This window comes from Podarcis pityusensis (assembly GCF_964106645.2).
Source record: "Podarcis pityusensis genome assembly, chromosome: 2".
Lineage (NCBI taxonomy): Eukaryota > Metazoa > Chordata > Lepidosauria > Squamata > Lacertidae > Podarcis > Podarcis pityusensis.
Genome location: NC_138029.1, coordinates 112639122 through 112663244, shown reverse-complemented (window position 1 = coordinate 112663244; position 24123 = coordinate 112639122). Strand labels below are relative to the sequence as shown.

The following is a 24123-nucleotide window of genomic DNA, read 5'->3' as shown; positions in this document are numbered from 1 at the left end:
GGACTGGCACACGTCCCAGGGGTGGGGCGCGCCTCCTGTGGGGGTGGGGCGTCTAGCGCGGGCGGGGGGGGTGGGGACGGAACACCACCGGGATCGTGCTGCCGAGGGTGGGGCGCTCCAACTGCCCCCCTCTTCCTCTGCCAGTGGTTACAAAATCCACTAACCTGGAAGAGTTACCTCAAGTTGAGAATTTTGCCTCAGGATGAGAATCAAAACTGTGTGCCGGCGGTGCAGCGGCAGCAAGAGGCCCCATTAGTGAAAGCACGCCTCTAGTTAAGAACAGTTTCAGGTTAAGAATGGACCTCTGGAACGAATTAAGTTCGTAACTAGAGGTACTAGAGGTACCACTGTACAGTGGTACCTCGGGTTAAGTATTTAATTCATTCCGGAGGTCCGTTCTTAACCTGAAACTGTTCTTAACCTGAAGCACCACTTTAGCTAATGGGGCCTCCTACTGCCGCCGCGCCGCCGGAGCACGATTTCTGTTCTCATCCTGAAGCAAAGTTCTTAACCCGAGGTACTATTTCTGGGTTAGCGGAGTCTGTAACCTGAAGCGTATGTAACCTGAAGTGTATGTAACCCGAGGTACCACTGTATAGCCAAACAACCACAAAGTCCTGCAGGTGAGGGTCTCTTGCAGACACCATCTTATCAGGAGCTCTGTTCCGTACAATTTTGGAAGGAGGTCTTCTCCTCAAGGATTAGGCAGGTACCATAAACCCTTCAAAGTTGAGATCTCTTTTTTTAAAAAAAGATGTTCTTATTGCTTTATCTCTTCTTATTGGCCCCTCTTGGCCCCTCTGGAAGGGTAAGCTATAAATTTAATAAATCAATCAATACTGTGTCAGATCACTTGGTCCAACAAGGTCAGTTCCATCTACATTGAGCAGTGGCTCTCCAGGGTTTCAGAGGAGAGGTTTCTACCAGCCCTACCTACAGGTCCTGGGGACTGACTCTTGGGACAGGAAACACTTCTTTCCCTGAGAGGATACCTCAGTTGGTAGATCATGAGAACTCTTAACCTCAGGGCCGTGGGTTTGAGTCTCACGTCGGGCAAAAGGTTCCCACATTGCAGGGGGTTGGACTAGATGACCCCTGTGGTCCCTTTTCAACTCTGTGGTTCCGATTCTTTGACCTCCTTTGTGCAAAGCAGATACTGCTTTACCACTGAGCCAGATACGGCCTTTCCTCACATTTAACGACTACAGTGGTACCTCGGGTCACAGACGCTTCAGGTTACAGACTCCGCTAACCCAGAAATAGTACCTCGGGTTAAGAACTTTGCTTCAGGATGAGAACAGAAATCGCACAGCGACAGCAGGAGGCCCCATTAGCTAAAGTGGTACCTCAGGTTAAGAAAAGTTTCAGGTTAAGAACGGACCTAAAGAACGAATTAAGTTCTTAAGCCGAGGTACCACTGTATGTAATATTTATTTTTTTTAAACACTTCCCTCCCCACTGAAAATGGGCCCTCATCAGCCATCTCACCAGGGTCGTTGAAAGGGACTAAGAGATAGAAATCTGGCTCCTGGGGGGTGTCTCGGCGCGCCCTGATGATCTCCCAGGCTTGGCGCTTGGCTGCACTGATCTCCTCGCCCATGCTTCCAGTGGTGTCCACAACAAAGCTCAAGCCCGTAGCTGGACTGATATCCAGTAGCCTGGAAACAAAACGGCAAGAGCTGTGTCTTAGTCATTGTCCCTAGAACTGTCAATGTGGCACCCGTGGGCTCAGTTGCATCAGTGATAACTCTGTTTTCCCCCTCCCCCTGGAGCCAGAGCCACTAAGGTGCTGGATGAAGGCTCCAGTCTCTTCGGGGGGCACGGGTTCGAATCCCACTGCTGCCAGCAAAATTTGTTTTGTTTGGAATAGCTCAGTCGGTAAAGCGTGAGACTCTTAATCTCAAGGTTATGGGTTCAAGCCCCACCTCGGGCAAAAAAGGTTATGAGCCTGTAGACTGGGGATTTAATACTGCCAAAAAGAAAAAGAGTCCCAAGAAGAAAGAGGTGTCAGGAGAAACATCAACATCAGTTTGATCAGACCTCTTTGGCTGCACAGTTCTGCATTTCTACTCCTTGGCACCAAAGACAGAGAACCCGACTACATCAAATGCAAATGCATGACGTACAGCCGTCAGTGTTAATTATTCACTTGGAGTTGACGAAGGGTTGGGAACATTTTAATGGACTGAGGAGAAAGAGAGGGGGGCAGGAACACAGTAATGTTCAGCTTATTTTCAGTGGCTGTATTCCCTCACATAGTTTTAAAGATCATAAATATTATATTTATCCCTCACTCTTTCTCCCAAAGGATCCCGGTTTTATTGATGGTTTGTTCGTTGTGTTTATAACTCGTGCTTTAAGCACGACGTTCTACAAGTTGTCGTCGTCTATTGTTTGGGATTCATTTGAATGGGAAGCGGCAAAGAAATCCATCAATCGCAGACAGGCAGACGTGAGCAGAGCAAGAAGCATTATGTATACATAGGCTTACGGAACGGGCAACATTACCTCATAAACGGCTTGCTCTTTATTTCCCGCCAGAGCTTCTCCAGGAAGTGTACTGAGGCCTCCTGGGCCACGGCAGCGGCTTCCCTGTGCAGGTAATTATGAGGCGAGAACAAGAACGAGGAGCTGTCCTTATTGATACCACCCCGAGGCTCCCTGTGGCGGCTGTCGTCAAATCTCCCGCCATGGCTGCACTTTCCTGGAAGACGGGGAAATAAGCAAACAGAAGAAGATGGTGATGATGATAATTTATTATTTGTACCCTGCCCATCTGGCTGGGTTTCCTCAGCCACTCTGGGCGGCTTCCAACAAAGATTAAAAATACATTAAAATGTCACACATTAAAAACTTCCCTAAACAGGGCTGAGGGGACACGGGTGGCGCTGTGGATTAAACCACAGAGCCTAGGACTTGCCGATCAGAAGGTCGGCAGATTGAATCCCTGTGACAGGGTGAGCTCCTGTTGCTCGGTCCCTGCTCCTGCCAACCTAGCAGTTCAAAAGCACATCAAAGTGCAAGTAGATCAATAGGTACCACTCCGGTAGGAAGGTAAACGGCGTTTCCGTGCACTGCTCTGGTTCGCCAGAAGCGGCTTAGTCATGCTGGCCACATGACCCGGAAGCTGTACGCTGGCTCCCTCGGCCAATAAAGCAAGATGAGCGCCGCAACCCCAGAGTCAGCCACGACTGGACCTAATGGTCAGAGGTCCCTTTACCTTTACCTAAACAGGGCTGAGAGATAGAAAATAACCCTGCCCATCTGGTTGGGTTTCCCCAGCCACTCTGGGCGGCTCCCAACAGAATATTATAAAACATCAAACATTAAAAACTTCCCTAAACAGGGCTGCCTTCAGATGTCTTTTAAAAGTAAAATAGTTGTTTATTTCCTTGACATCTGCTGGGAGGGCGTTCCACAGGGTGGGCGCCACCACCGAGAAGGCCCTCTGGCTGGTTCCCCATAACCTCACTTCTTGCAGGGAAGGAATCGCCAGAAGGCTCTCGACGCTGGACCTCAGTGTCTATGTTCATATACATGACATAGTTTTGGAACCCTAATTACATTCTAACAGTATTTTGTTCTGGTTATCCTCCTCCTTCTCTTTTTCTTATTCATTTTAATCTATTGTAAGGTTTTCAATAAAATATAAATGCGGGGAGGGGGGGAGAGGGGGAAAACAACAACAATGACCAACCACCTGTCCATGGGAAGCCTGTAAGCAGCTCATGAGCACAATAGCTTCTCTCCCTGCCTGCTATTTGCAGCACCTGGTCTCTAGAGGCTTACTGCCTCCAACCATGAAGAGAGAACATGCCATTATGGTTGGCAGCCATTGATAGGCATCACTGACACCTACAAGAGAGAATCCCATACATAATTTAACTTCGCGCTGTGTGAAGGAAGCCCTGCCTTTTATCTGCCCCGAATATTCCAACATTCAGCTTCACCGTGTGTTCCCCAGGGGTGTAAAGTGTTCAGTGTTTTGAGCTGCCATTTCCCTATAATGTACCGTATTTTTCGCTCTATTGGACACAGTTTTTCCCCTCCAAAAATTGAGGGGAAATGTGTGTGCGTCCTATGGAGCGAATGCAGGCAGGGAGAGGCTGCACGGGGCTATGGCTTCTTTAGCCCTGCACAGCCTCTCCCGGCAGGGAGAGGTTGCGTGGGGCTAAAGAGGAAGCCAAAACAGCCAGCGCGATTCATCCTGCTGGCTGCCTTGGCTTGTGCCATAGCCGCTGCACGGCAGGGAGAGGTTGTGAGCAGCCTGTACGCTGCTCTTTGGGGCTGGGGGGCGGGGAAATATTTTTTTCCCTTGATTTCCCCGTCTAAAAACTAGGTGCGCCCTATGGTCCGGTGCGCCCTATGGTGCGAAAAATACGGTATTCTTATTCTTATTATTCAGACAGTGATACCCTTCAGGGGCACAGAAGAATCCTGTCGCTCTTTGCAAAGGTTCCTTTGAAAAGCTGGTCCTTGTCTTGAGGGCAGGGGGTGGGGTGGGAAAAGACGTTTTCCACAGGTCCAAAAGCAACAAAGAGGAAAACAAAAAGTTGCTAGTTCCCACCATGAAGGCAACACACCTTTGCACACTCTCCGGACACCGAGCTGAACTTGTCAGAATGTTTAAATGCAAAAGTTGGCAGCCTGATGCATTAAAACAAGAAGAAGCTGTCAGAGTGGGGCAGGAAAGAGAAACCAATCCCGTGAGAAGAAACCTGAGAGAAAAAGCGCTTCTCTAAAACGAATTTCCATTAAATTCTAAAGGGTTTCAGTGTGAACTGCTGGAAGATGCAGGAGGAATACAAATGAAGAAGAACAAAGCCCTTTGAGTCTTTAGTACTAAACACACAGACACAAAACCCCAGGCCTCAAACAGAGCCTCCCGCTGTATTCTGGCAACAAAAGCATACCGATTGGCTTTTCAGGTTGGGCGCCATAGAAACCGGTGGTCAGGAGCCCCTTCTCAAGGAGACCTTCCAAGAGGTTTCCCCGACACGTCCAGTCAGAGCAGTCCGTGCAGGTTCGTACGCCGGCTGGAGGGGAGAAGGAGAGAAAGCCTACTTATTTTATTCTACTTATTTTATTTATTATTTTATTTTACGCAAAGCAAAGCTCCGAACAGTTTACGCAAAAGGTTGTCAAGCAAAAACAGCAGGCACTAAATTATTAAAATGTAGATAAAAACCAATCAGTTTTAAGAACAAAACAATGTGCCCCGATAAGCCCTACCTCAACAAAGCCTAACGGGTCTGCTGCAAGGGCTGGAGAAGGCTTAGGCAAACTCAGCCCTCCAGATGTTTTGAGACTACAATTCCCATCATCCCTGACCACTGCGTCCTGTTAGCTAGGGATGATGGGGGTTGTAGTCCCAAAACATCTGGAGGGCTGAGTTTGCCTATTCCTGGGCTGGAGCTTGAGAGTGAATTCCTGAGCCCTTACAGGACCAGCCAGAAAGCAGCGGGTGATGGGGGCAGCAGCTAAAAGGCCCCGAGGCCTGGACACCTCAGGTGGCATGGATATTCCTGGGTTCTCCAAGGCTGGTTCTCGACACCACAGCATCCGTTCTTCGGAGGTGGCCAGCTGGGCATCTGTATAGCTCCAGACATCATCTTGTAAAAGGTATTTCCTACAAGAAAATTGTGCTTATTCCTAAATAAATGTGTCTAGCATCAGAAGTCAATTTCATTTAATCCTGCAGTTCTGATGGTGGAATGATTTAAGTGTGGAACATGGATAGCACTGTGGTCTAAACCACTCAGCCTCTTGGGCTTGCCGATCAGAAGGTTGACGGTTCAAATCCCCGTGATGGGGTGAGCTCCCGTTGCTCTCTGTCCCAGCTCCTGCCAACCTAGCAGTTCGAAAGCACGCCCGCGCAAGTAGATAAATAGGTACCATTGCAGCGGGAAGGTAAATGGCGTTTCCATGCACTCTGGTTTCCATCACGGTGTCCCGTTGCGCCAGAAGCAGTTTAGTCCTGCTGGCCACATGACCCAGAAAACTGTCTGTGGACAAACACTGGCTCCCCCAGCCTGTTAGCGAGATGAGCGCCGCAACCCAATAGTCGCCTTTGACTGGACTTAACCATCCAAGAGTCCTTTAACTTTACCTTTTTACCTTTGTGATTTAAGTGAGTTAAAAAAGACGAAGCTGCATATGCTCAGAGTATGTCTTTTTTTCAGAAGGATTGGCAAACTTTTTTTTTTTTTTTTTTTGCTTCAGCTTGTCAAGAATGTAGAAGCAATTGCAAAGCACAGGCAGGCAGTGGGAAGAAGAGAAACGATGTGCTTTACAAGCACGTACAGTCGACTTGCAAGTTACGTATTGCAACTTGTGAATTCAGCTTTATGTGTTTCATTGGAAAAAATGTAAAAAAGAAAAATAGGAGGTGGGCATCTGGGACAGGGGGATGTCAGCAATCCCACCCGCCGTTGCACTCACACTGGGAGAGTGTTTGGAGGTACAGGGAAAATGTGTTTTTATTATGTGTCATTTTGGCTCTATGTGCTACCCCTGAAATGTAACTGCTGTGTAAGTTGGTAATACACATGGCTGTCTAAAGACTGTGTCTGTGTGTGAGTGTTAGTGCGCACAATACACACACGTATGTGTAATTTTAGTTCAGGGTCTAAAATCACCTGGTCTATCCACTGCCTAAGATAGCAAGCAAGCCAGGGACCCAGGAGTCCTGGGTTCACCCTACAGATGAAACAAAAGACACAACATAGCACAGGCCTCAGTTTCTCTTCCCTGAGGAGTTTTTGCACCAAGCCTCCAACCTCACCCAGCCCAGGAACCAAGAGAACAAATACTCCCCAAGTTGTGGTGGAACATCATCATCATCATGTTCTAAAACCACACCTTCTGCGATGGACTTGATTTCATGGCCTGGTTGTAGGAGGTGCGGGTGTATCTTCCGATGGCCAAGTTCAATCCAGTTGCTGTGACTGTAGAAATCCTAAACGGAACGGAAGCTTATTAGTGGAGACTGTTTACGCTACGACGGCCGCCTGTACTGTTAGCCCAAAGATGGAAAGAGGAAGCGGTCCCAACCAAAGACGACTGGCAAACCAAGTTAATGGACTATGCTGAAATGGTGACATTAACTGGGAAATTCAGAAATCAAGATGACAAGAATTTTTTTAAAAGAATGGGAAAAGTTTATTGTGTACTTGCAAAAGGATTGTAAACAGGTTTGCAGGATCTGCTAATTCACAACAGATTCGGATGGGTAGAGAAGAAAATAAAAGTTTAGACAGTGGGAAAAATAAGCTGGGAAAGCAAGCAATAATAAAAGTAAGAGTGATATGAGCAAATGCCGTAGAAATGATGGAAAGAAAAGGACTTAAGTAGAGGATTCTACCCCACCATCTTGATTATGTGACTAAAAACACTAGTTCCTCTGAGCTTGGACAGAGTTCCTTCCCCTCATTGCTAAAGGGCTACAGCTGGGCCACAGCTTATCTTGAGACCCAGAATATATTATTGGGAGAGTTTCCCTCATGTAAATAGCAGGTGCAGGGAGCCTAATCTAATCAGGACCACAGTATGGGGGACAAAGGATTTTAAAAAACCACTCACAGCATCTTTAGTCACATAACATAATACAATAAAATATAAAAACAATGCAAAACAAAGCTGCGCGTGTTGCATGTAGGAACAAATCTTATCTGCTTCTCTCAGTTGCTGTTTGGCTTGAAAAATCGCGTAGGACATTTTTTAACCCAAAAGGTTAACATTGGCTGGGACAACATCATGGAATATTTTTGCCCTTTTTTGGTTTTTTTAAAAATACTGTCTTAATTTTGCCCATGGCTTAGAATACAATAAAACACGATAGGGGAGAAATGGTGAATCACATTTTCATAAGGCAGTAGATATAAATAATATAAATAACAAGTGTTTCTTGTACTTTGCAGAAGGAATGCAAACGCAGGAAATGGGTTAAAGGGAAACGGGTATGTAGAAAATCGTAATATAACTCTACAGAAATCATACCATTTTCACATATTCCATATATCTGCCGATGCTGCTGTCAAGGAGTGCGGCAGCTGTGGCCTGATAGTTCTGGTGCCTTTCATTTACAAAATAAAGATTATGGCTAAAACCTGGGAGGAATTTTAACTTCGGCGCAGGTGATGAATTATGGGAACTCCGTACTGCAGATCTAAAGTAAAGGTAAAGGGACCTCTGACCATTAGGTCCAGTCGTGACCGACTCTGGCGTTGCGGTGCTCATCTTGCTTTACTGGCCGAGGGCGCCGGCGTACAGCTTCCGGGTCATGTGGCCAGCATGACTAAGCTGCTTCTGGTGAACCAGAGCAGCGCACGGAAAAGCCGTTTACCTTCCCGCCGGAGTGGTACCTATTTATCTACTTGCACTTTGACGTGCTTTTGAACTGCTAGGTTGGCAGGAGCAGGGACCGAGCAACGGGAGCTCACCCCGTCGCGGATTCGAACCGCCGACCTTCTGATCAGCAAGTCCTAGGCTCTGTGGTTTAACCCACAGCGCCACCCGCGAGCTGCAGATCTACTACGGTGCAAATTCTGCAATGAACAGAGACCCCCTAGAGTGGATTTCAACCCTGCTTTCGACAAAGGTGGCTGGATCAAATCAGGGCTAGGGCCAAACATGTTAAGTTCTCTACCTCAAAACCAAATGCCACCTTCCCCTCCTTCCAGCTTCTCCTACATTTTGGTAAGCACCTGTAAGGTATGGAGCAGCTGCCCCAGCTTGCCCCGGGCGATGACGTACTGCTCCGAACGCACAGCTTGGAGGATCTCTTTGCGGGTTTGCAACAGCCAGCTGTTCGTGGAGTGGATGAGCTCAGAATCGAAGTGGAGCACAGGGTCGTCCCGCGTGGTGTTTGTGAAGTCCATGGCGGCATTGGCGTTGGCCACCTGGGCAATAGCCCCGCGGAAGCGCTTAGCTGACACCTCAGGACCAAAGAAAGCGGCAAAGATGTCATCAGCCAGGAGGGTCCTGCCCTAGGTGAGAGACGGGGAGGGAAATCAGATCAGGAGAGCCTTTCATCTGTAACAGTGGGACCCAGGGCAGTGGGTACAGGCAGCACGGGTGCGAATGAGGTATAACTGGCTTCTTCCTAGGTGCCATTCCATTCTTAACCTGAAACTGTTCTTAACCTGAGGTACCACTTTAGCTAACGGGGCCTCCTGCTGCCGCCGAGCGATTTCTGTTCTCATCCTGAAGCAAAGTTCTTAACCTGAGGTACTATTTCTGGGTTAGCGGAGTCTGTAACCAGAAGCGTCTGTAACCCGAGGTACCACTGTATAGGAAACCCTGAAGAGTCAGTTCCAATCGAGGTAGATGGGCCGAAGGCCTCATTCAGCACAACTCCCTGCACCCATAAATTGTGTGTGCCTGTTTTAGTGGCGGAGGAATTACATGAGGTCCAGCGCCGAGGGCCTTCTGGCGGTTCCCTCCCTGAGAGAAGCGAAGTTACAGGGAACCAGGCAGAGGGCCTTCTCGGCACCCGCCCTGTGGAACGCCCTCCCATCAGATGTCAAGGAAATAAGCAACTCTCTGACTTTTAAAAGACATCTGAAGGCAGCCCTGTTTAGGGAAGTTTTTAATGTGTAATGCTGTATTGTGTTTTTTACATTCTGTTGGGAGCCGCCCACAGTGGCTGGAGAAACCCAGCCAGATGGGTGGGGTATAAATAAAATTATTGTTATTGTTATTGTTATTGTTATTATATGTTCCACCTGCACCTTGGATATTGGAACACCAGCTGCTGCTCCTCCTGCTTACTTACGATTTCAGCCCACCCACCCCTAGGCTAGCATTATTTTATTTCATTTCATTTCATTTCATTTTTTTATTAAATTTATATACCGCCATAAACCCTGGGTCTAAGGGCGGTTCGCAGAAAAAAATCAAGATATAAAAACACAAAATTAATAATAATAATAACAACAGTAATAATGATAATATTAATAATAATAAAAATCAATAATCCCCCCACAAAAAAAACACATTTTAAAAGGGCATAGGATGTAAATCAGATCAACCAAAGGCCTGGTTTAAAAGGAACAGTTTTTGCCTGGCACCTAAGGGTGTGTAATGAAGGCCCCAGGCAAACTTCCCTGGGGAGAGCATTCCACAGACAGGGAGCCACTGCAGAGAAGGCCCTGCTCTCGTGTTGCCAACCTCCGGACCTCTCAAGGAGGAGGCACATGAAGGTGGGCCTCAGAAGATGATCTCAGGGTCCGGGAAGGTTAATATGGAAAGACCTCTGTTTGTGACTAGAGCAGCCCTGCTGGTGTCCAGACCCGCCGTTCCTCTCACCTTGAAGTCATCCTCCCGGATACGTTTCCCCTTGTTGGGATGCTGCATCTCCGCAAAGATGCGCAAGGTGACGTTGAGGATAGCCTCCTCGGTCATGTCCTGGTGGGTGACGGAGTCCCAGGTGAAAGCCATGGTGCGAGACCAGAAGTTGGGGAAGAAGGCGTGGGCTCCTCGCGGAGGCAAATGCAGCAGCGGCAGCAGCCACAGGAAGCGCCAGAACCAGGCCAGGGGATGGTCCATATTGGATGCATTTATCAGGAAGAACAAGAATCCAAGGAAATAGTAAACCTAAAAAGAATTCAGAAACAAAATTCCAAACAATTCAGAAAGCACTTTTCAAACCCACTACATCACATTTCTCCTTGGGAGAAAGGCGATGGCAAACCTAGACTGCATCTTAAAAAGCAGAGACATCACCTTGCCAACAAAAGTCCGTATAGTTAAAGCCATGGTTTTCCCAGTAGTGATGTATGGAAGTGAGAGCTGGACCATAAAGAAGGCTGATCGCCGAAGAATTGATGCTTTTGAATTCTGGTGCTGGAGGAGACTCTTGAGAGTCCCATGGACTGCAAGAAGATCAAACCTATCCATTCTGAAGGAAATCAGCCCTGAGTGCTCACTGGAAGGACAGATCGTGAAGCTGAGGCTCCAATACTTTGGCCACCTCATGAGAAGTGAAGACTCCCTGGAAAAGACCCTGATGTTGGGAAAGATGGAGGGCATAAGGAGAAGGGGACGACAGAGGACGAGATGGTTGGACAGTGTTCTCAAAGCTATCAGCATGAGTTTAACGAAACTGCGGGAGGCAGTGGTAGACAGGAGTGCCTGGCGTGCTCTGGTCCAGGGGGTCACGAAGAGTCGGACATGACTAAACGACTAAACAACAACAACACATCACAAAAGGAATTGCTTCCCTGAGTAAATAAGAAGCTCATCTTTTACAGCAGGAGCAGATTGACTTTAGTCTCGTTTGGGTCTACTTTATTTTTCCACCAGAATCCCATGATGCACTTTAAATTTACGGTGCAATAATGCCTACTCAGGATCTTCTCGTCCTGAGCTGTAACTAACCTGTATTTGGTGATCCTGAGTAGGCAATTCTTGCTCGAGAACCGTAAGGAGTGCTTTGCTGGCTCAGGCCCAAAGTCAACTGTTTTTGACTCCGCAGCATTCTCTGTTCTGCAAAGTGGCTGGTGGTTTCTCCTCCGCTGCTTGGCAGGAGTGGCTTCTGCTAGGGTAGATTTGAGACTTCTTACCGGAATTGTCACCTTTGTGCAGCTAAACAATCACAGGATCTTACCTGGAAGGCACATCAGCCCACTTCACTTAGCTTTTCAAGTGTGAATGTGGCCGTCCCCCTTGCAAATAACAACAGTGTCCCTGCAAATGCGTGCATTATATAGGTGTGCTCATGAGGGGGTAAGGCTAGGCCTCTGCACAATGAGAGGAGCCATCACTCAGTAGTGGAGCATCTACTTTGCAGGCAGAATATCCTGGGTTCAAATTCTGGCATCTCCTAAGCAATTGCCCAGCTTTCGCCAGCTTTGAGATGCGGGAGGATCAGATTTTGACCTTGCGCCGTATTACCAAGGTCCACCCTGCAGGACTGATGGGAGCTGGAGGAATGTAACAACAACAACAACAACAACAACAACAACAACTTATTTCCTGTACCTAGCCACTCTGAGGAGCTTGCAGCAAAATACAGCAGCACCCAAAGGGCACCACGTTGGCGATCCCAGCCCTAAACGACCCAAGCAAGTGGATTCACACATGCCGAAGAGAAACTGTACATGCAGAGACTAAACACTTCCATACATTGATTCATCACAGCATCCACGTGATTTACTTACTTACAATATATTATACCAACCATTTTTTTTTTTATTATTCTTTATTGATTAGAAATTTGCATATCTATACAAACTTTATATGCTATTTCTTTACCTATGAAAAAAAAGAAAATTATGTAGAGAATAGAAAATTTTTAAAGGAACAAAAAAGAGGGAAAGAAAAAATAAAGAAATAACAAATACACGAAGTAAAAAAAAAAATCAAAAGAGGAAAAGAAAAGACAAGACAATATTATTTACACAATAAAAGTGTTCATCGACACAATCCTTCCCATCCTTCTCATTATACTGTAATATAAACATTCTTTTTCAACACAGATTTGTATTGTGTAATATCATTTCTTTCTACTTTGTATATATTCCTCTAATCGTTTTCTTTACAAATATCACTCAATTTCTGCTAATGTGGAATTATTTGTACAATAAAGTTTTACACAGTTCTTGAATATTATCCATTCTCTAGTTGTTTTTTGTTTCGATATTCCTCTAACTCAGGGGTCTGCAACCTTTAAGACAAAAAGAGCCACTTGGACCGAAGAAAAAAAAACTGGGAGCCGCAAAACCATTGTGACATTTAAAACAGTGGGGAGTATCGGGGCACACAATGCGCCTCCTCCCCTCGCTAGCATCCGCCCCGGAGCCGCGGCAAAGGTGTAAAAGAGCCACATGCGGCTCCGGAGCCGCGGGTTGCTGACCCCTGCTCTAACTGATCCCGTCAGTTTTGCTAATTGTAGATATTCTAACATGAGTATCTGCCAGTCAGTAATCTCTGGAAGCGTGTCATTCTTCCAGTTCCTTGCCGACCATTAACAAAACATTCTCTGGGCAATTCACTGGCCTGCTATGAGATGAAGGATGACCGCCATTCTCTTCCTACAGACCACTGATATTTTCATGCTAGATAAACCTGAACGGAACTCCTCCTTACCTAGCAAGGGCTTCAGCCCAAAGCTGCATGAAATACACACAAACAAACACGCAGTGGAATCCGTGGTATCCGTCTCTTTTTGGTGGTCTCTTGTGTGTGTGTCCCCCGACGCGAACTCTGCATGTTGACCGTTGAGATCAGTGCCATTTCTTAGAACTCAGCTGGCAAGGAAAGCAGCTTGGGCTGAGAAGATAACAGCTCTGGCTACACTCCTGGATAACACACACGCCCCAAACTGGCAAAAACAGCACAGAGAAACAGCGGGGGTGGCGCATGCTGCTGAGAGCACATGAATCCAAGTTCACAATGTTCCCAAGCATGGGTGATTCCATCCCCCAGCCCCCGTACCGACTGGGGGTGTGCCACAGAAAGATCTGATGGCACTGAAGAACTGACAGCACACACCCGAACTCTCAGCGAGCTGGAAGCCAGCCAAATCAGCCTGGGCATTCCTTCACCTAGCTGGCACCTTTTGAGCTATATCTTGTCTGGTTGTGACTGGGCAAGGCCAGCCGTGCAAACTTAAATACAGTCCTGAATTCAGGGAGACCAGAACAGCTGTATTGCTGGATTACCCCAAAGTCCATCTATCCTGGTTCTGTTTCCAACAGCAGCCAGAGAGAGCTTATTTGTCCTGAATGTAGAGAGAGATCTCCTTCATCCACGGAACAGAGGAAGCTACCTTAAGCAGGCGGACCACCTGGCCATGCAGCTAAACCAATGTAAACAGAGCCAGTGTGGTGTAGTGGTTAAGAGTGGTAGACTCGTAATCTGGTGAACCGGGTTCGCTTCCCCACTCCTCCACATGCAGCTGCTGGGTGACCTTGGGCCAGTCACACTTCTCTGAAGTCTCTCAGCCCCACTCACCTCACAGAGTGTTTGTTGTGGGAGAGGAAGGGAAAGGAGAATGTGAGCCGCTTTGAGACTCCTTAGGGTAGTGATAAAGCAGGATATCAAATCCAAACTCCTCTTCTTTAACACTGATGGGCAACAGCTGTCCTGGATTTCAAGCAGCGGACATTACCAGCCCCACATGGATACAAGACACCATGAAGGAAGGCACCTTCTCTCATATGTGGTGGATGTGTAAGGCATTCTGGGGAATGATATATAATGAATTTTTTAAAATGTTTAAAATAACTTTTGTAAAAAAAGAAGCAGCAGCTTTTTTTAATAGGAATTCTAGGTACCGACATTCTAAAGGAACAGAAAATACAGTGGTATCTCGGGTTACAGACACTTCAGGTTACAGACTCCGCTAACCCAGAAATAGTACCTCGGGTTAAGAACTTTGCTTCAGGATGAGAACAGAAATCGCGCGGCGGCAGTGGGAGGCCCCATCAGCTAAAGTGGTACCTCAGGTTAAGAACAGTTTCAGGTTAAGAACGGACCTCCAGAACGAATTAAGTTCTTAACCTGAGGTACCACTGTACTTTGCATGTATGCGGCAACAGCCCCATGGAAAGAGATGGAAAGAAGACAGAGTCCCTACCAGAGAGGAATGGAAAACCAAGCTAGTGGACTATGCCAAAATGGAAAACTGACTGGAAAGCTCAGGAACCAAGCAGACCAAAACTTCAACAAAGAATGGGAAAAATGTTACTTTAAAAACGTTCTTGTCATTTTCTATGAGGTAGAACGATGTTTATTCCCAAGCATTAGGGTAGGAGAAAACTGCCTTTAAATTCAAAGCACCGTTGAATGAATGAATAGAATTTCAAATGCAAAATGGAATGTGCCTAGAGCCCTTTGAAAAAAATTTATCTAGGAGATCACTGTAATCAGATGAAAACATTGGCAGGATTTTAATAACCCTTGTAACATAGCGAAATTTATGGGCAATATGGAGAGATACAAAATATGCATTATGATATAATATGCAATTGAGAGGGTGCACAATAGGACCCATGGAAGGGAAGGTGGGAAGTTCAGAGATTTGGAGAAATCTCTAAATATGGATATGTGATTTGGATTGTTATAATTTTATATTTGTAAAACCAAATAAAAATCATTAAAAAATAAAAAATTAAAAAATTATTAAAATTAAAAAATTATTAAAAAGATACAAGACACCATGGATTGAACTAGAGACCTTTTGTGTTCAAAGCTGGGCCTCTACCAGTGAGCTACAGCCCTTCCTAACAGTTCTATTGGGTCAAAAGATTGTGATACATCAGATTGTGCCTCTCGACCTTTTAAAGCCCTCTAAGCCAGAGGGAACTGGGGCACCACCATACAGTGGTACCTTACTTCGTACTGGAGGTCTGTTCTTAACCTGAAACTGTTCTTAACCTGAAGCACCACTTTAGCTAATGGGGTCTCCTGCTGCCGCCGCGCCGCCAGAGCACGATTTCTGCTCTCATCCTGAAGCAAAGTTCTTAACCCGAGATACTATTTCTGGGTTAGCGGAGTCTGTAACCTGAAGCATCTGTAACCCGAGGTACCACTGTATATTGTAGCAGAGTCCCGTAACTTACATGCTGTTATGAAGAACTTTGTCTGTCTGTCTCTTCTTTGATCCGTCCTGACTCTACTGCCGCTCAGTTTTGTTAGGCATCCCCAAGTCCCAGAACTATGAGAAAGGACCTCCCAAAAAACTTGTCCTATCTACATTCTTCACACCATTAAATCATCAGTCTTTCCTCTTAAGCGGGGCTGGCATAAGCAACATGCAACCCTGCCTGCATTACTAGACTCCACTTCCCACCAGCTCCTGCCCATTGAGGCTGATCGGAGTCTAACAATTATCCGGAGGCTCAGTTAATCTAGCAATTACTGTATTTTTTGCACCACAACACTCACTTTTTTCCTCCTAGAAAGTAAGGGGAAATGTCTGTGCGTGTTATGGAGGGAATGCCTACGGGTGGCATGCCTACTGATTTTCCTCCTCTAAAAACTACCTGCGTGTTATGGTCGGGTGCGTGTTATAGAGCGAAAAATACGGTATCTGGAGGACCCCATCCCTGAACTTAGTGAAAGTGCTCCACGCTGGGCCTGGGGGGGATAGAAGTTGCAGTCCGAAACTTCTGCAGGGGACCATGTTAGCAAAGACTGCCCTATACCAACTGCGAATCTGGAACAAGAGGGCCAGTTTGTTTGTTTTTCAGACCGACTATTTTTTATTAACAGGCAATAGTCCAACACAGCTTATGCTATGATACAATTCACTTAAAGGAGCCACAAGTCTCCTTGTTTTGCTTTTTGCTGTCTGGCTATACCTCTGGAAATATCTGTTTGCATTTGCCACGGCAAAACCACATCAACCTTATCCTGTAGAAACCAATTTACGCCATTGCCATAAGGATAATGTTCTTAATAACGGCACACTCTCTTTAAGTGCTTTTGTTTCACTGACCCCTATATTTGCCACTGGGTCATTTGCCAAGCACAGGCAATGCCGAATAACTGCGTTCGACAATGTTTGCTATGACCTGCGGTCATGAGAATAAGTTACCCACCTGAGATTTGTAGGCCGTTAAGTAGTAGAAGAACAGTCGGCAGAACGCCGTGTGCTACACAAGCCGCACCCACCCCCTTTGCAGCTTTCAACACACAACACAGGAATAGCAACACACACTTCACTGTTATATGGTTACACATGGACAAGCAAAATGGGAACGAACACACAAGTCAATAGGCAGCACTGTAACTAGGGGAGGGTAGTCAGATTTTTTGCCCGTGTGAAGCCTGTGTGTTTGTGTGTGTGTATGCACGCAAATTCACATGGGGTGGGGTGCCAAATCAGGTGAAATAAAGCCTAGTTTTACCCCTGCAATAGGAGCTGTTCAGGCACTGGGCTGGCCTGCAACTTGAGCCTCCTGCACCACTAAACCTGTTTTCCTTTACATTTTTAGCAATGATACAATGATACAATTATATATAGCAAAAATAAAATTTAAAAAATCCACACTCTCCAACATTTATCTGATGGAAATTGGGATGTCCTGTTCCATTATTATTATTATTATTATTAGCCCCTGCCCATCTGACTGGGTTGTCAGTCTGGGCAGCTTCCAACGTACATAAAAAACATAATAAAACATTAAACTTTACAAAAAACAAAAAACTTTCCAATACAGGGCTGCCTTCAGATGTCTTCTAAAGATTGTATATTTGCTTATCTCCTTGGCTTGGGGGGGGGGGGGTTGCATACCTCCATAATACCCTCCCACATTTCTCCGATGAAAATAGGGTCGTCCTAATGAAAAGTGGATCAAATCAGAAACGGTTTCTGTGAATCCAGGGCTGTCCCTAGAAAAGAGGGACACTCTGAAAAGTATAAATGGGTTGATGGGTTTCCTATGGCAAGTGAGGACCAAAACCAGAGCCCAAATCTTTAAAAAAAAAAAAAAAAAAGCTGAAGACTATGACAGCTTATTGATCGCCGAAGAATTGATGCTTTTGAATTATGGTGCTGGAGGAGACTCTTGAGAGTCCCATGGACTGCAAGAAGATCAAATCTATCCATTCTGAAGGAAATCAGCCCTGAGTGCTCACTGGAAGGACAGATCCTGAAGCTGAGGCTCCAATACTTTGGCCACCACATGAGAAGAGAAGACTCCCTGGAAAAGACCCTGATGTTGGGAAAGATGGAGGGCACAAGGAGAAGGGGACGACAGAGGACGAGATGGTTGGACAGTGTTCTCGAAGCTACCAACATGAGTCTGACCAAACTGCGGGAGGCAGTGGAAGACAGAAGTGCCTGGCGTGTTCTGGTCCATGGGGTCACGAAGAGTCAGACACGACTAAACGACTAAACAACAACAACAACAACAACAACAACAAAGGTACCAACAAGTCCACCACATATGATAAATGGTACCTTCTTTTTCTTTACATTTCCAGCAGATATTTGAACTTGTCCTATACATTTTTGCACCACACTATTTTCCCAGTAGTGACATATGGAAGTGAGAGCTGGACCATAAAGAAGTCTGATCGCGGAAGAATTGACGCTTTTGGTGATGGATGAGACTCTTGAGAGTCCCATGGACTGCAAGAAGATCAAACCTATCCATTCTTAAGGAAATCAGCCCTGAGTGCTCACGGGAAGGACAGATCAAAACAAACACAAACACGATCCCCTGCGAAGGAAGGCACTCCGCCCTTTTCTCAGATCTCCCCAGCCCCAAACCCCTCGCCTCCCTCCAAGATCCCCTAAAAAAGACGCCAGGCTTACCGGGCAGGTTTCAGTCGCAGGAATTGACTCAGAAGCAATTCACCTGTCGCGGAGGAGAAGCCCCGGGAATGATAGGGGAGCCCACCACGCAGCGCCTCCTTTAGAATCTATCTTCCCACGCCTCGGCAATGCGGGGGGGGGGGGGTGTTGGTGTTGTTGCCTCCGCGGGCGCCGCCCCTCTGCCGGGACACCGGATCTCCCGCCCCTATTAATAGAGGGCAAGAAGAAGTAGGTACGATGCCAGCCGGTGCTGCCGCCGCTGGAGTCACGGGCTATAATTACAGCGCACGTGAACGGAGGAGGATGGGAGAGTGGGAGGGAAAGGGCGGGGCGCGCAGATCAAGCCCCCGGGTCCTGCCTGGGGGACCCAGGCGTCCGGGATTGCCTCCCCCACCCCTCTCAAAATCCACCCGCCTCCCCGGGCGAGGCTCTCCACCTGTTTTTATTTTTCGGGATGCGCCCTTAAAGGCAGCGCGGAGAGATCCTGCAGGTGCAATGCGCGTCCCCCCCCCCCCCATCATTTCTTCTCCCAAGGACTAGCCGGCCGGGGTTTCTGGTTAAAGCAAGGCCCGCGGGGGGGGGGGGGATTTGGCCCCCTGGTGATCCCGCCGACCCGGGCTGTGAAACTCTCCTCCACCCCAGCTGACCTATTAAATGCTCGGCCCCGTCCCGCGTACACTGTCTTACAAAGAGGTTTCTGTTTTTTTGCACGGGGGCGCTTATTCCCAGTAATCCCAAGGACTGCACGTCTCGTTCTCCTTCCCCTCCAAATAATTAAAATAATCCAGTAATTCGAGGGAAGGGCAAGGGGGTGCCAGTCATCTGTATGCAACAGTGGGCTGGCCTTGCAGTTGAAATTTAGGCCCCGTCTTCATTCATTCATTCATTTAATACATGGAGGAGGTTGGAGGATGGATGGCAGCTAACAGATTGAGGTTGAATCCTGACAAGACAGGAGTACTGTTTTTGGGGGACAGGAGGTGGGCGGGTGTGGAGGACTCCCTGGTCCTGAATGGGGTAACTGTGCGCAGCCTGGGAGGACCAGTCATTTTTGACTCACAGCTGTCCATGGAGGCGCAGGTCAATTCTGTGTCCAGGGCAGATGTTTATCAGCTCCATCTGGTATGCAGGCTGAGACCCCACCTGCCCACGGACTGTCTCACCAGAGTGGTGCATGCTCTGGTTATCTCCTGCTTGAACTACTGCAATGCGCTCTATGTGGGGCTACCTTTGAAGGTGACCCGGAAACTGCAATTAATCCAGAATGCGGTAGCTAGACTGGGGACTGGGGGCGGCCGCCGGGACCGCATAACACCGGTCCTGAGAGATCTGCATTGGCTCCCAGTATGTTTCTGAGCACAATTCAAAGTGTTGGTGCTGACCTTTAAAGGCCTAAACAGCCTCGGTCCTGTATAGCTGAAGGAGCGCCACCACCCCCATCATTCAGCCCGGACACTGAGGTCCAGCGCTGAGGCCCTTCTGGCGGTTCCCTCCCTGCAAGAAGTGTGTTTACAGGGAACCAGACAGAGAGCCTTCTCAGTAGTGGCACCCGCCCTGTGGAACGCCCTCCCTTCAGATGTGAAGGAAATAAGCAGCTATCCTATCTTTAAAAGACATCTGAAGGCAGCCCTGTATAGGGAAGTTTTTAATGTTTGATGTTTCATTGTGTTTTTAATATTGTGTTGGGAGGGTATAAATTATTATTATTATTATTATTATTATTATTATTATTATTATATTACATGGGTGTAGCTGGGGGCGGGGCAGGGAAAGGCAGCTGCCCCCCACTTAATCAATAACATTCAATGAAAAGACATAGCAATCTGAGGTTCTGCCCCCACTCCCTAACAAAAGGCCTGCCCCCCCCAACAAAAATCCTGGCTATGCCTATGATTTAATATACCAACCTTTGCCTTCCGAGGATCTCAAGGTTGTGTACACGGTTCTCCTCACAACAACCCTGTGAGGAAAATTAGGCTAAGAGATGGCGACCAGCCCCAAGTCACCCAGCGATGCTTCATGGCCGAGCGAGGATTCGAACCCTGGTCTCCCGGCCTAGTCCAACACTCTTAACCATTACGCTACACTGGCATAATGGTAGCATCGTACCCCTTCTCCCCTCACACAAAAAACTTGGGAACTGTAGTTTGTTAATCATGCTGAGAGCTGTTACGAGGCCCATGCGCACACAATTCCCTTCCGCCGGCCCACCCGTGAGGCGTGAGGCGACCACCTCAGCCGACAAGATGCGCAGGGGCTGCAGATCTGGCCTGCAAGGAATTTCCGCCTGCTGCTGCCGCCATTACTGAGGTTTTAGCGACGCCTGTGGTGCACTCCTTGGAGAATGGATCTGTGCCCACAGTGCCACCTCCACAGCAACCTATGGGGTTGTTTTCCTCCCACCTCTGGCAGGGATGCCCTCTGGGGTATCCTGGGCTCTGCGCCCACCTGGTGGGATTCAGAGCAGTTCACCCCATAATAGCCTTTGATTCCCACTTCAACCACTGTATAGGCCAGGATATGGGTGATTTGAGTTCCACCACCCTTTTTTTAAATTTTAAATTTATACTTTTCAGATATATACATTTCACTGATTTTACAATCATTTTGACATTTTCAAACCCAACTTCCTTCTCCCTTTCTGCAGTTCCTTAAATTTATTTTTAATATATTCTGCATATCCAAATTCACTTAACATTTATCTTCTTTAAATATATACTCTTATATTACAATAATCCTGCCAGTGTTTTTATCTGTTTACAATTTATTTGTAAATATTCAACAAACCATTTCCACTCTTTTATTAAAAGTTTGTTATCTCGATTTCTTATTCTTGCAGTAAGTTTCGCCATTTCTGCATATTCCATAAGTTTTTGTATCTAGTCTTCCTTTGCTGAAACTACTTCTTCTTTCCATTTTTGGGCAAGTAACATTTTTGCCGTTGTAGTCACACACATGAATAAGTTTCTATACAGTTTAGGTAGTTCTGTCCCTATAATTCCCAAGAGAGAGACTTCTGGTTGTTGTTTTTTACAAACATGATTCTGAACATCTTTTTCATTTCATTGTATATCATTTCCCAGTAAGCCTTATGAGTTCCACCCCCACCCCCCTTGTTCCTGATGTGTGTTTTTATTAGCAGCTTGTTCCCCTTCTTCCCTGGCCATTTTGTGGTCTGCCTCAGGTGTCAAAATGTCTTGAGCTGGACCTGATTCCCCTACCATTCCGGGGGTGGTTTAACAGGTCAACATCTCTTCTCCAGGAACAGCATCCTGGCATGGAAATTAGAGCAGGTGGGTCTTATTTTCCCCAGAATACAGTGCTTCCCAAGAGCCATCTTTCAGAGTGACAGAACAGGCCCGAATCAACTCCTGGCATCTTCAAGTAGGACTGGAAATGCTACCCCTGACTGAAACCCTGGCTAGCTGCTGCCAGCCAGTGTATGAAATACTGAACTAGGTGGACCAGTATTCCATGGATGCAGCTAGTCAAATGTCAGCCTCCTGGGCTCCCTAGGGGGAGAACAGGTCCCTTTGTGTGCTGACGAGGGCAATTTTTTAAAAAAGTACACCCAGGCATTCTCCAGCACAGACACTCCTCTGCATTACGGCTAACCCACAAGAGAGCCATTTTCACCCATCAGGGACAAGGTTCTTGCGCATTAACCTAAGTGGTTTCTTGGCTCAGAAGATGGAACTGAGTCATAGTGGCAAGAAACTGCTGAATGCTTTAAGAGGGCGTGGTGAGGGTGAGTTGTGAGAATACCAGAGGAGACAGGACTAGCAGACAAGGAGGCATGAGAGCCCAACTTTTCTGGGGAACTCGGACGATAACATTTAAGTTTGGCTGTCAAGTTAGGTAAGGATGCGTGCGTGAGAACTTGAGTTCCCAAGCGGTTCCTGGGCTCTGCTTTTCACAGCACCTGGAACTGCATTTGCAAATTTTTATAGCCCTGCTGTGCAAAGTTTCACCAACTATCTAATTCCGCCACACAAAGTTTAAGGGCACAGCTACAGAAGCAGAATAATTATGGAGCAATTCAGAAACCCTATTTCACCTTGCTGAGATACATATATATGTGTGTATCTTGCTATTAGAAATGCTTAGGGCAATTCAAAAGCTCTTCAGCTGGCATGTGAATGTACTTGGGGGAAAGAGACGTGATTAAACATTTGAAAGTTTTGAGGACCGGGACATTCCTGAGTGGATAAACTTACCACAGGTTCATGGGCAGAGGATGGGACAGGCAGAGCCTTTTAGCTAAAATTGGAGGCGAGGGGAACGCATAGACTTCTTCAAATATCTTAAGGGCTGTCACATGGAAGACAGAGCAAGCTGGTTTTCCTCTCCTCTGGAGAGTCAGAACTGAAATAAGGGCTTCAAGTTACAAGGAAGGAGATTCTGGCGAAACATCGGGAAGAACTTTTTGAGAGTTAAGAGCTCTTTGGAAGGTGGTGGACTCTCCTTCCTTGGAAGTTTTTAAGCAGAGGTTGGAGGACCATCTGTCAGGGATGCTTTAGTTGAGATGCCTGCATAGCAGGGGGTTGGACTAGATGACCGTCGGGGTCCCTCCCAATGTCTATGGAAAGCACATCATGCTGAACCGCCATTTCACTATGCCTTTTGCAGCACATTCTTAAAGAGGCCATATTTTTTGGATGTTTTGGTGTAGGAGGGTCTGCTTCACCACCAGAATAATTATTTCTGTTCTGTTATGCAGCACCAGAAGAGGTTTTTAAACGTGTTATAAGCTTCTTGAAGAGCTCTGGGTAACAAGCGACTAACACGTCTAATCATAATAATAGCAGCAATAAGATTACATAGAAATGCTATACAAGTTCAACCAAGGTCAGTGGGGGGGGGGGGGACACACCAAGAACGCCATGTGTGAATTTGCCATTAGGACTGTGTGTGCATCACAGTTAGGGAGTGGACATAAAAGCAAAAGCAAAATGTCCCCTGCTCAACAAAAAAAAGCTAAGTGTCTAGTCTTTCAGGACTGCAAAATATATGCCTGAAGTATATAGGGAACGGACTCCGCCTTTTGAAAGAGGTGGATGAGTTAAGATGATCAGGGTTTCAGTAAAAATTACACATGCACTAATGCGGGGAACCTATGCAAATTTGTATGGTTCTTGGTAATTAAGTGCAGAAATAAATTAAGCATGGTCTTGACTCAACTCCAAACAGTTCCACAGCATTGACTCCAATCCTATACAGAGCAGTAACGCTGAAATGAATGAACCTAAGTTAGCCATGTCCATTAGCTTCAATGGGTTTACTCTGAGTAGGACGAGCCCTGTCTACAGCCCTGTCTACCTTTAATTGAGCTCTCCTTATTTTATTACCCTTTGTTTGATTGCAGGTGGATGTACAAACCAACTCCACTAAACCTTTGCATTTGAATGCTCTGCGACATCGATGGCCCATTCACACATTTGGAGTCATCACTTGAAGGCTGCAGCAAACAACTGACCAGTGCCAACATGTGAACCTGCCAGCAGACCCAAAGGGCTAGGTTGGCCATGCCTTGCATTCGCTTGCTTCTTTACACACCAATGACACCGCAACCTTCTAACGCAGCAAAATATTTTAATGTCTCTGCAGAAAATAGAATAAACCAAGGAGAGCTGAACCGAAGACGAGTCTTCTTTTCTCAAGGTAAAAGGGCTTAACGTTCTCCTCTCCCTCCCTCCCACCCCTTAGGATCAACGTATTCAGAGCATCTTCTTGAAGTTCTCAATGGCTTCTTCCGACTTCCGCAATTCAGTCTCGCTTTGTTTCAGCTGGGGAAAGGGGGGGGAAACCGAACAATTTCTTTTTCATCGTTCCTCCCCATTCCTAGAATGGGCACC

The 24123-nt window shown here is 46.7% G+C and overlaps 2 protein-coding genes and 1 long non-coding RNA gene across 13 annotated transcripts in view; 1 reads left to right on the top strand and 2 right to left on the bottom strand.

Annotated features, from left to right (window-relative positions):
• Window positions 1-18426, bottom strand: part of VWA7 (von Willebrand factor A domain containing 7) — a 46634-nt gene extending 28208 nt beyond the window's left edge. For 2 of the 8 annotated variants that reach the window (XM_080991638.1, XM_080991631.1), the window contains exons 1-7: window positions 18269-18423; window positions 10309-10596; window positions 8706-8987; window positions 6862-6958; window positions 4914-5060; window positions 2509-2704; window positions 1489-1658 (exon numbers count right to left, since the gene is read on the bottom strand). In XM_080991638.1, coding sequence (XP_080847764.1) covers window positions 1489-1658; window positions 2509-2704; window positions 4914-5060; window positions 6862-6958; window positions 8706-8987; window positions 10309-10548 — 1132 coding nt within the window. In that variant the 5' untranslated portion in view covers window positions 10549-10596; window positions 18269-18423. Of the gene's footprint in view, window positions 1-1488; window positions 1659-2508; window positions 2705-4913; window positions 5061-6861; window positions 6959-8705; window positions 8988-10308; window positions 10597-11379; window positions 11540-13089; window positions 13386-18268 lie in introns of those variants that run through there. The other 6 variants (XM_080991636.1, XM_080991634.1, XM_080991635.1 and 3 more) reach the window with 6 other exon arrangements.
• On the top strand, window positions 18412-23908 carry LOC308470273. Of its 3 annotated transcripts, none has more exons than XR_013982326.1 (2): window positions 18412-18500; window positions 23634-23908. It is a non-coding gene; the product is annotated as an uncharacterized lncRNA (long non-coding RNA). The 3 variants fall into 3 exon arrangements; XR_013982327.1 differs by lacking the exon at window positions 18412-18500 and adding an exon at window positions 21219-21561; XR_013982328.1 differs by lacking the exon at window positions 18412-18500 and adding an exon at window positions 21603-22126.
• VARS1 (valyl-tRNA synthetase 1) overlaps window positions 23841-24123 on the bottom strand; it is a 36253-nt gene continuing 35970 nt past the window's right edge. For both annotated transcript variants that reach the window (XM_080991578.1, XM_080991579.1), the window contains exon 31: window positions 23841-24054. In XM_080991578.1, the coding sequence (XP_080847704.1) occupies window positions 23986-24054 (69 nt within the window). In that variant the 3' untranslated portion in view covers window positions 23841-23985. The remainder of the gene's footprint in view (window positions 24055-24123) is intronic.